The sequence below is a fragment of the Pristiophorus japonicus genome, chromosome 27 (genome assembly GCF_044704955.1).
Source record: "Pristiophorus japonicus isolate sPriJap1 chromosome 27, sPriJap1.hap1, whole genome shotgun sequence".
NCBI lineage: Eukaryota > Metazoa > Chordata > Chondrichthyes > Pristiophoridae > Pristiophorus > Pristiophorus japonicus.
This window is the reverse complement of record NC_092003.1, coordinates 6,751,012-6,762,178: the sequence shown is the minus strand read 5'-3', so window position 1 is coordinate 6,762,178 and position 11,167 is coordinate 6,751,012. Positions and strand designations below refer to the sequence as shown.

General features: G+C 53.5%; 2 protein-coding genes across 2 annotated transcripts in view; one reads left to right on the top strand and one right to left on the bottom strand.

Moving 5' to 3' along the window:
- The window catches only part of LOC139239451 (mitogen-activated protein kinase kinase kinase 11-like), an 81,669-nt gene extending 71,928 nt beyond the window's left edge, over positions 1–9,741 (bottom strand). Inside the window, exon 1 of the mRNA XM_070868203.1 lies at positions 9,243–9,741. Coding sequence (XP_070724304.1) covers positions 9,243–9,531 — 289 coding nt within the window. The 5' untranslated portion in view covers positions 9,532–9,741. The remainder of the gene's footprint in view (positions 1–9,242) is intronic.
- Positions 9,742–10,403: 662 nt separating this feature from the next.
- LOC139239331 (pecanex-like protein 3) overlaps positions 10,404–11,167 on the top strand; it is an 89,544-nt gene continuing 88,780 nt past the window's right edge. The window contains exon 1 of the mRNA XM_070868006.1: positions 10,404–10,684. Within this exon, the coding sequence (XP_070724107.1) occupies positions 10,532–10,684 (153 nt within the window). The 5' untranslated portion in view covers positions 10,404–10,531. The remainder of the gene's footprint in view (positions 10,685–11,167) is intronic.

The following is an 11,167-nucleotide window of genomic DNA, read 5'->3' as shown; positions in this document are numbered from 1 at the left end:
GTGATCAAGCTCCCAAAGCAAGCGCTCTACTCGGAACTCCCTCACGGCAAACGAGCCAAAGGTGGGCAGAGGAAACGTTACAGGGGACACTGTTATGTATGTAATAACTCGATAGACCGAATACTGTAAACTCACCCAGGTGCAAAACTGGCTCAACTTTATTCGGGCCCAAAGTGCCCACATTACATGGCGGCTTGCTTTATATACCTGGCCGTCACACACGTGCGTACAGCCCCGTGACCTCCAACAGTGAAGCCCCGCTGGTGGCAAGTAACCCCAAGCATACATACATGACAGACACCCTCAGAGCCTCCCTGATAAAAGTGCAACATCCCCACCGACACCTGGGAGTCCCTGGCCAAAGACCAGTCCCGCCCGAAGTGGAGGAAGTGCATCCGGGAGGGCGCTGAGCACCTCGAGTCTCGTCGCCGAGAGCGTGCAGAAACCAAGCGCAGGCAGCGGAAGGAGCGTGCGGCAAACCAGTCCCACCCTCCCCTTCCCTCAACCACTGTCTGTCCCACCTGTGACAGGGACTGTGGTTCCCCTATTGGGCTGTTCAGCCACCTAAGGACTCATGTTTAGAGTGGAAGCAAGTCTTCCTCGATTCCGAGGGACTGCCTATGATGATGAATGTAGCGAAACTTTATTTTTAAAAACTTTATTGAAACCACCCGACTTCCTTTTCTGGCTCCGACATTGTTAACGGTTCTCTCTCTGACACATCTGCCGACATCACCCCTCTCCTCAAAAAAAAACAACCCTTGACGCCACTTTGCTTACGAGCGATCGCCCCATCTCCATCCTCCCTTTTCTGTCCAAAGTACTTGAGCCTGTTGTCGCCTCCAAAATCGGTGATCATCGTTCCCTGAATTCAATGTTTGAATCCCTTCAGTCTGGCTTTCTCCCCCGCCACAGTACCGAAACGGCTCTCATCAAAGTCACAAATTACATCCTTTGTGACAGTGACAAAGGTAAACTATCCCTCCTCGTCCTCCTGGACCTGTCTGCAGCCTTAGACACAGGCGAGTGCAGTCCCACCCAGCTGGACGATGGTGGAGAGGCGTTGGAAGAGGATGGAGTGGTCAACCATGCCAAAAATTGCTGGTCAAAGGAATGTGGGAAGGGAGGACCTTGAGACAATCACTATCACTAGGGGGGGTAGTGCTGGACAGGCTAATGGGACTCAAGGTAGACAAGCCCCCTGGTCCTGATGAAATGCATCCCAGGGTATTAAAAGAGATGGCGGAAGTTATAGCAGATGCATTCGTTATAATCTACCAAAATTCTCTGGACTCTGGGGAGGTACCAGCGGATTGGAAAGCAGCTAATGTAACGCCTCTGTTTAAAAAAGGGGGCAGACAAAAGGCAGGTAACTATAGGCCGGTTAGTTTAACATCTGTAGTGGGGAAAATGCTTGAAGCTATCATTAAGGAAGAAATAGCGGGACATCTAGATAGGAATAGTGCAATCAAGCAGACGCAACATGGATTCATGAAGGGGAAATCATGTTTAACTAATTTACTGGAATTCTTTGAGGATATAACGAGCATGGTGGATAGAGGTGTACCGGTGGATGTGGTGTATTTAGATTTCCAAAAGGCATTCGATAAGGTGCCACACAAAAGGTTACTGCAGAAGATAAAGGTACGCGGAGTCAGAGGAAATGTATTAGCATGGATAGAGAATTGGCTGGCTAACAGAAAGCAGAGAGTCGAGATAAATGGGTCCTTTTCGGGTTGGAAATCGGTGGTTAGTGGTGTGCCACAGGGATCGGTTCTGGGACCACAACTGTTTACAATATACATAGATGACCTGGAAGAGGGGACAGAGTGTAGTGTTACAAAATTTGCAGATGACACAAAGATTAGTGGGAAAGCGGGTTGTGTAGAGGACTCAGAGAGGCTGCAAAGAGATTTAGATAGGTTAAGCGAATGGGCGAAGGTTTGGCAGATGGAATACAATGTCGGAAAGTGTGAGGTCATCCACCTTGGGAAAAAAAACAGTAAAAGGGAATATTATTTGAATGGGGAGAAATTACAACATGCTGGTGTAGAGGGACCTGGGGGTCCTTGTGCATGAAACTCTTTTAGGGAGTTAACGGAAAAAACATTAAACCGTGCCCCCCGATCTGGGGGAAACACCAACATTTACAATGCCATATTTTTTTTTTGGCACAGAATTGAAATTTTCTCCAAGTGCCCCCTATAAAAGGGGAGGGGGACACTAAAAGCACCGGCAATTAAAACAATTTAAACTTTAAAACGTAAAATCAAATTAAAATTTGGTTGCCCAAGAAGTTAGTTTGCAGGTGCAGCAGGTAATCAGGAAGGCGAATTCAGAGACGATTCACTAGGCTGATTCCGGAGATGAGGGGGTTACCTTATGATGATAGATTGAGTAGACTGGGTCTTTACTCGTTGGAGTTCAGAAGGATGAGGGGTGATCTTATAGAAACATTTAAAATAATGAAAGGGATAGACAAGATAGAGGCAGAGAGGTTGTTTCCACTGGTCGGGGAGACTAGAACTAGGGGGCACAGCCTCAAAATACGGGGGAGTCAATTTAAAACCGAGTTGAGAAGGAATTTCTTCTCCCAGAGGGTTGTGAATCTGTGGAATTCTTTGCCCAAGGAAACAGTTGAGGCTAGCTCATTGAATGTATTCAAATCACAGATAGATAGATTTTTAAGCAATAAGGGAATTAAGGGTTATGGGGAGCGGGCGGGTAAGTGGAGCTGAGTCCACGGCCAGATCAGCCATGATCTTGTTGAATGGCGGAGCAGGCTCGAGGGGCTAGATGGCCTACTCCTGTTCCTAATTCTTATGTTCTTAAAAAATGGCTTCTCTTCCCACTCCCGCATCGTTACCTCTGGTGTCCCCCAAGGATCTGTCTTTGGGCCCCCTCTTGTTTCTCATCTACATGCTGCCCCTTGGCGATATCATCCGAAAACACGGAGTGTTTCCACATGTACACTGACGGCACCCAGCTCTCCCTCTCCACCATTTCTCTCCAGCCCTGCTTGGTATCAAGTGCTTTTGAAGTGTAGTCACTTTTGTAATATTGGGAAACTATCAAAAAAAAATCATACTGTTTGCCGATGATGGAGAAAATAAGGAAAGCCATAAAAACTGGAAATCTGAAATGTAGATCAGTTTGATCCGATCTTAACCATCATTTGAGAGAATCTTCATAAAAGGGGCAGGCAATACAGTTCCTGAGACACAGCCAAGGTGGCATGACCATCCATGGGGCCCAGGAGAGGCGTGACTTCGGGGCCCAGAAGAGGCGAGGGCCCAGGGGCAGTACGGGCCCAGCCCACACTGTGATATGTGAGCGCACTAGGTCCGTGCAGCAGAGCTGGTCTCCAGTCGTCCTGGTTAACCCTTGCCCCTGGACCAAGACCTCGCTCTGTCAAACCCCGTGTGGTGGCTGGTGTGCAACGGTCACCCCACGTTAAAAAAATCCACCCACAGGCATCTCCCACCCTTCAGGATGTAGTTCGGGATCGGGAATATTAGGTCCTTCATTGGAACACTTGTGGACTCATCCTTTTTTGCCGTGGAAGTAAGTCATCCTCGCTTCGAGGGACGGCCTATGATGATAATATTTGGTATCTAAATTGGCACATTGTTTGTCCGACATCCAGTACTGGATGAGCAGAAATTTTCTCCAATTAAATACTGGGAAGACCGAAGCCATTATCTTTGGTCCCAGCCACAAACTGCGTTCCCTAACCACTGACTCCATCCCTCTCCCTAGCAAGAAACTGAGGGTGAACAAGACTGTTCGCAACCTAGGTGTCATATTTGATCCTGAAATGAGCTTCCAGCCACATATCCGCGCTTTTATCCACATCTACAACATCGTCCGTCTCCGCCCCCTGCCTCAGCTCTTCTGCTGCTGAAACCCTCATCCGTGCCTTTGTTACCTCCAGACGTGACTACTCCAATGCACTCCTGGCAGGCCTCCCACATAGTACCTGACGTAAACTTGTGGTCATCCAAAGCTCGGCTGCCCCGAGTCCTAACTCGCACCGAGTCCCGCTCACCCATCACCCCCTGTGCTCGGCTGCCCCGAGTCCTAACTCGCACCGAGTCCCGCTCACCCATCACCCCCTATGCTCGCTGCCCCCGTGTCCTAACTCGCACTGAGTCCCGCTCACCCATCACCCCCTGTGCTCGCTGCCCCCGTGTCCTAACTCGCACTGAGTCCCGCTCACCCATCACCCCCTGTGCTCGCTGCCCCGTGTCCTAACTCACACCGAGTCCCGCTCATCCATCACCCCCTGTGCTCGCTGCCCGTGTCCTAACTCACACTGAGTCCCGCTCACCCATCACCCCCTGTGCTCGCTGACCCCGTGTCCTATCTCGCACCGAGTCCCGCTCACCCATCGCCCCCTGTGCTCGCTGCCCCGTGTCCTAACTCGCACTGAGTCCCACTCACCCATCGCCCCCTGTGCTCGCTGCCCCCGTGTCCTAACTCGCACCCAGTCCCGCTCACCCACCACCCCCTGTGCTTGCTGACCCGTGTCCTAACTCGCACCCAGTCCCGCTCACCCATCACCTCCTGTGCTCACTGCCCCCGTGTCCTAACTCGCACCGAGTCCCGCTCACCCATCACCCCCTGTGCTCGCTGCCCCCTTGTCCTAACTCGCACCGAGTCCCGCTCACCCATCACCCCCTGTGCTCGCTGCCCCCGTGTCCTAACTCGCACCCAGTCCCGCTCACCCACCACCCCCTGTGCTTGCTGACCCGTGTCCTAACTCGCACCCAGTCCCGCTCACCCATCACCTCCTGTGCTCACTGCCCCCGTGTCCTAACTCGCACCGGGTCCCGCTCACCCATCACCCCCTGTGCTCGCTGACCTACATTGGCTCCCGGTTAAACAACGCCTCGATTTCAAAATTTTCATCCTTGTTTACAAATCCCTCCATGGCCCTCGCCCCCTCCCTATCTCTGCAACCTTTTTCAGCCTCACAATCCCACAAGACTTCTGCGCTCCTCAAATTTTGGCCTCTTGAGCATCCCTGATTATAATCGCTCAACCATCGGTGGCCGTGCCTTCAGCTGCCTGGGCCCCAAGCTCTGAAACTCCCTCCCTAAACTTCTCCGCCTCCTTACCTCTCTTTCTTCCTTTAAGACACTCCTTAAAACCTACCTCTCTGACCCAGCTTTTGAACATCTTCTCTGGCTCGGTGTCAAATTTATCTGTTTGTGTGTAACACTGCTGTGAAGCGCCGAGGAACGTTTTGCTACGTTAAAGGCGCTATATAAATAAAAGTTATTATTATTAAACGTCCCAAGGTGCTTCACAGGAGTATTATGAGATTTAAAAAATTTGAGACCAAGTCACGTAATAGAAATCAGTGCAGGTGACCGAGGTCACAGAGGTAGGTTTTAAGGAGCGTCTTGAAGGAGGAGAGAGAGGCGGAGAGGTTTAGGGAGGGAGTTCCAGAGCTTGGGGCCCAGGAAACAGAAGGCACGGCCACCGATGGTTAGAAACATAGAAAGTAAGTGCGGGAATAGGCCATTCGGCCCTTCGAGCCTGCACCACCATTCAATATGATCAGGGCTGATCATGCAACTTCAGTACCTCATTCCTGCTTTCTCTCCATACCCCTTGATCCCTTTAGCTGCAAGGGCCACATCTAACTCCCCTTTGAATATATCTAACGAACTGGCCTCAACAACTTTCTGAGGTAGAGAATTCCACAGGTTCACAATTCTCTGAGTGAAGAAGTTTCTCCTCATCTTGGTCCTAAATGGCTTACCCCTTATCCTTAGACTGTGACCCCTGGTTCTGGACTTCCCCAACATCGGGAACATTCTTCCTGCATCTAACCTGTCCAGTCCCGTCAGAATTTTATATGTTTCTATGAGATCCCCTCTCATTCTTCTAAATTCCAGTGAATATAGAAACATAGAAACATAGAAAATAGGTGCAGGAGCAGGCCATTCAGCCCTTCTAGCCTGCACCGCCATTCAATGAGTTCATGGCTGAACATGAAACTTCAGTACCCCCTTCCTGCTTTCACGCCATACCCCTTGATCCCCCGAGTAGTAAGGACTTCATCTAACTCCCTTTTGAAGCCTAGTCAATCCAGTCTTTCTTCATATGTCAGTCCTGCCATCCCAGGAATCAGTCTGGTGAACCTTAGCTGCACTCCCTCAATAGCAAGAATGTTCTTCCTCAGATTAGGAGACCAAAACTGAACACAATATTCCAGGTGTGGCCTCACCAAGGCCCTGTACAACTGCAGTAAGACCTCCCTGCTCCTATACTCAAATCCTCTCGCTATGAAAGCCATTTGCTTTATTCACGATTCTTGAGCGATTATAATCAGGGATGCTCAGGAGGGCAGAATTTGAGGAGCACAGACATCTTGGGGGGGGGGGCGTTGTGGGGCTGGAGGAAATGACAGAGATAGGGAAGGGGCGAGGGCCATGGAGGGATTTGAAAACAAGGTTGAGAATTTTGAAATCGAGGCGTGTCTTAAACGGGAGCCAATGTAGGTCAGCGAGCACAGGGGGTGATGGGTGAGCGGGACTGGGTGCGAGTTAGGACATGGGGCAGGGAGCACAGGGGGTGATGGGCGAGCGGGACTGGGTGCGAGTTAGGACACAGGGCAGTGAGCACAGGGGGTGATGGGCGAGCGGGACTCGGTGCGAGTTAGGACACAGGGCAGTGAGCACAGGGGGTGATGGGCGAGCGGGACTGGGTGCGAGTTAGGACATGGGGCAGCCGAGTTTTGGATCACCTCTAGTTTACGTCGTGGAGAATGTGGGAGGCCAGCCAGGAGTGCGTTGGACTCTTACAGGTTAAGAGCTGTAATTGTCGAGGACACCGGTACTGAAGTAAACAACTAACTGGTTATTTTCAGGGGCGGTTGTTATTCCCCACAGTATGGCAACCACCACCCATATAACACGTGGTCGCTGGATGTTGAAGCTACTCGTGTAAAAGGATGTTCCACATCAAGGTTATGTGTCCACCAACAGAGAGAAATTCACCTCAGAGTGTGCACTTCATTGACACATTTATCCCCAGCACCGAAGCACTGACCACACTAAATCAATCCGTATGCCCGACACGAGACTCCCAAAGCAAGCGCTCTACTCGGAACTCCTACACGGCAGGCGAGCCAAAGGCGGGCAGAGGAAACATTACAAGGGACACCCTCAAAGCCTCCCTGATAAAGTGCAACATCCCCACCGACACCTGGGAGTCCCTGGCCAAAGACCAGACCGCCCTAAGTGGAGGAAGTGCATCCGGGAGGGCGCTGAGCACCTCGAGTCTCGTCGCCGAGAGCGTGCAGAAACCAAGCGCAGGCAGCGGAAGGAGCGTGCGGCAAACCAGTCCCACCCTCCCCTTCCCTCAACCACTCTCTGTCCCACCTTTGACAGGGACTGTGGCTCTCATATTGGACTGTTCAGCCACCTAAGAAGTCACTTTTAGAGTGGAAGCAAGTCTTCCTCAATTCCGAGGGACTGTCTATGATGATGCCCAGAAGAGAGAAAGCCGAGAGATAACCGGATAGAGGTCTTTAATATTATGAAAGGATTCAATAGGGTTGACATAGAGAAGATGTTTCCACTTGTGGGGGGAGACCAGAACTCGGGGGCCATCAACAGAAAGAAAGATTTGGATTTAGATAGCGCCTTTCACGACCATCGGACGTCTCAAAGCGCTTTACAGCCAATGAAGCACTTTTGGAGTGTAGTCACTGTTGTAATAAAATAAGAACATAAGAAATAGGAGCAGGAGTCGGCCATTCGGCCCCTCGAGCCTGCTCCGATATTCAATGAGATCACGGCTGATCTTCGACCTCAACTCCACTTTCCCGCCCAATCCCTTGATTCCCTTAATATCCAAAAATCTATCGATCTCTGTCTTGAATATACTCAATGACTGAGCCTCCACAGCCCTCTGGGGCAGAGAATTCCAAAGATTCACCACCCTCTGGTGAAGAAATTTCTCCTCATCGGAAGTGCAGTCTTTTGGATGAGACGTTAAACCGAGGCCCCGTCTGCTCACTTGGGTGGATGTAAAAGATCCCACGGCCACTATTTCGAAGAAGAGCAGGGGAGTTCTCCTCGGTGTCCTGGGGCCAATATTTATCCCTCAATCAACATAACAAAAAAATAGATTGTCTGGTATTTGTGGGAGCGAACTGCCCCTCCTGTATGGCTCAGAGACATGGACCATGTACAGTAGACACCTCAAGTTGCTGGAGAAATATCACCAACGATGTCTCCGCAAGATCCTACAAATCCCCTAGGAGGACAGACACACCAACATCAGCGTCCTCGACCAGGCCAACATCTCCAGCATTGAAGCACTGACCACACTCGACCAGCTCCGCTGGGCAGACCACATTGTCCGCATGCCCGACACGAGACTCCCAAAGCAAGCGCTCTACTCAGAACTCCTTCATGGCAAACAAGCCCAAGGTGGGCAGAGGAAACGTTACAGGGGACACCCTCAAAGCCTCCCTGATAAAGTGCAACATCCCCACCGACACCTGGGAGTCCCTGGCCAAAGACCAGTCTGCTCTAAGTGGAGGAAGTGCATCCGGGAGGGCGCTGAGCACCTGGAGTCTCATCGCCGAGACCATGCAGAGAACAAGTGCAGGCAGCGGAAGGAGCGTGCAGCAAACCAGTCCCACCCTCCCCTTCCCTCAACCGCTGTCTGTCCCACCTGTGACAGGGACTGTGGCTCTCGTATTGGACTGTTCAGCCACCTGAGGACTCATTTTTAGAGTGTGGAAGCAAGTCTTCCTCGATTCCGAGGGAGTGCCTATGATGATGATGATTGTGGGAGCTTGCTGTGCGCAAATGTGGCTGCTGCGTTTCCCACATTAGAACAGTGACACTTCAAAAAGTACTTCATTGCCTGTAAATCGCTTTGGTACGTCCGGAGGTGGTGAAAGGCGCTATATAAATGCAAGTACTTTATTTTTGTAAAGTGCTATGTGCCTAAATACATGGTGTAGGAGCTAAAATTGCTATTGTTGCCCAGTACAGTCCCTATTACATTCAGTCAGCTGTGACCCCACCTCTTGTACATACAAGTCGGACCCGCTTTAAGAAGCGATTGGCTCGGCTTCGATTCAGCTTCCCTGGATTGCCTCTGTCCCGCCTCCCCGTTTCCAATCGCCTAGCAACAGAAGCGCCACAACGGAGCCTTGATTGACAGCCGTCGAGACCAATCAGAACGGCGGAAGCCGTGAGTGACGTTCCTACCGTCCAGTTGCTGCTGTCGAACGCGATCCGTCCCGCCCACATGCTTCAACGGGGCCAATCCGCAAACACCAACCGCCTGACAGTCAAAGCGAGCCCTCGGGCCCGAGCAATAAAAGGATCGCAAGAATATTTGCAGCTTCCCCTGCGGCGGTGCGTGGACACGGGGCGAGAGAAGCGGCCTGAGCGCCTCCGTCTGAGTGACAGGTCCCCCAAACGAATCAGCAACGCCGCGCAGATGATGGACAGCGATCCTGACCAATCGGCTGTGAGGGCCCGCCCACCGTCGCATCGGCCAGCCAATCAGAGGCCGCGAAGGGCGGGCCTCGGCAAAATACTTTTCATTTCCACTCACAATTACGCGAAAAAACTGCCGGCCCGGCGTTTCCAATTGAAAATGGATCCGTTTAGGCTAACCGGTTCTAATTTTGAAAGTCTAATTATAATCGCTCGCGTCCACCGACGAGGCTGCGAGCGGTCGCCGGCGCTCGAGGCGCCCAGCCCCAGCCTCACGGACGGACGGCCGCCGCCGACCAATCGGAAGGGAGCGCGAGCTTGACGGACGCAGCGGTCGACCAATCGTGAGAGACGCCGGGTTGGACCGACGCGGCGACTGCCCAATCGGTGGGGGAGGGCGTGCTGGACGGACCAGTGGGGGGATAGGGAAGGGGCGGGCTCTGGAGCAACCAATGGTGGTGGGGGGGGGGGGAAAGAGACGTTTGACCCACGTGGGCGTTCCGACCAATCGCGCTGCTGCTGCTGACGGACGCGGCGGCCGTCCAATCGGCGGGGGGAGGGCGGTCCAGTGGGGGAAAGGGAAAGGGAAGGGGCGGGTTGTGGAGCGACCTGTCGGGGGGCGGTAGGGACGATGGCGTTTGACCACGTGGGAGGCCCGAACCAACCGCGCGCGGCGCTGACCGTAGCGGCGGCCGGGCCGTCCAATCGGAAGGGAGGGCGCAGCTGATCGACGCGGCGCTCCACCAATCGCCAGCGGTGGAGGAGAAAAGGGGGCGGGGAAAGCCAGACCGTTGACGGCCGACCAATGGCGAAGGAGGTTGCACGGGTGGGGCTTGAGGGGAGCAGCCAATAGCAGCGCCGCCGGACGCGGGAGCCGGCCAATGGGGGGAGGCGGTGCGGGAGAGAGAGCGAGAAGGAGGAGGAGGGAGGGAAAATGGGAGCCGCCGCTGCGGGCTGGAGTCGGTGAGGGAGGGAGAAAGGAGGCGGCGGTGGCGGCGGCGGATGGGCCGGAGCGGGCCGGGCCGCCTGCTAGTCGGTTGGGAGGGCGATGAAGGATGGGCTCGCAGGCGTTGCAGATCCTCCGCCAGGGGGTGTGGGCCTCGCTCACCGGCGGCTGGTACTTCGACCCCCACCAGAGCAAGTTCTCCAACTGCTTCCACCTCTACGTCTGGCTCCTGCTGCTCTGCTTTCCCTTCCTGCTCTTCATGGTGAGTGGGGCTGCGGCGGGGGGGGGGGGGGGGAAGGAGGAGAGAGAGAGAGGGGGGAGGGAGGAGAGAGAGAGAGGGGTGGTGGAGGGGGAAGAGAGAGAGAGGGAGAGGGGTGGTGGAGGGGAGAGGGAGGGGGGAGAGAGAGAGGAGGGGGGGAGAGAGAGAGAGAGAGGAGGGGGGAGAGAGAGAGAGAGAGAGAGAGGGGGGAGAGAGAGAGAGAGAGAGAGAGGAGGGGGGAGAGAGAGAGAGAGAGAGAGAGAGGGGGGAGAGAGAGAGAGAGAGAGGAGGGGGAGAGAGAGAGAGAGAGAGAGGAGGGGGGAGAGAGAGAGAGAGAGAGAGAGAGAGAGAGGGGGGGAGAGAGAGAGAGAGAGAGGAGGGGGGAGAGAGAGAGGAGGGAGAGAGAGAGAGGAGGGAGAGAGAGAGAGAGAGAGGAGGGGGAGAGAGAGAGAGAGGAGGGGGAGAGAGAGAGAGAGAGAGGAGGGG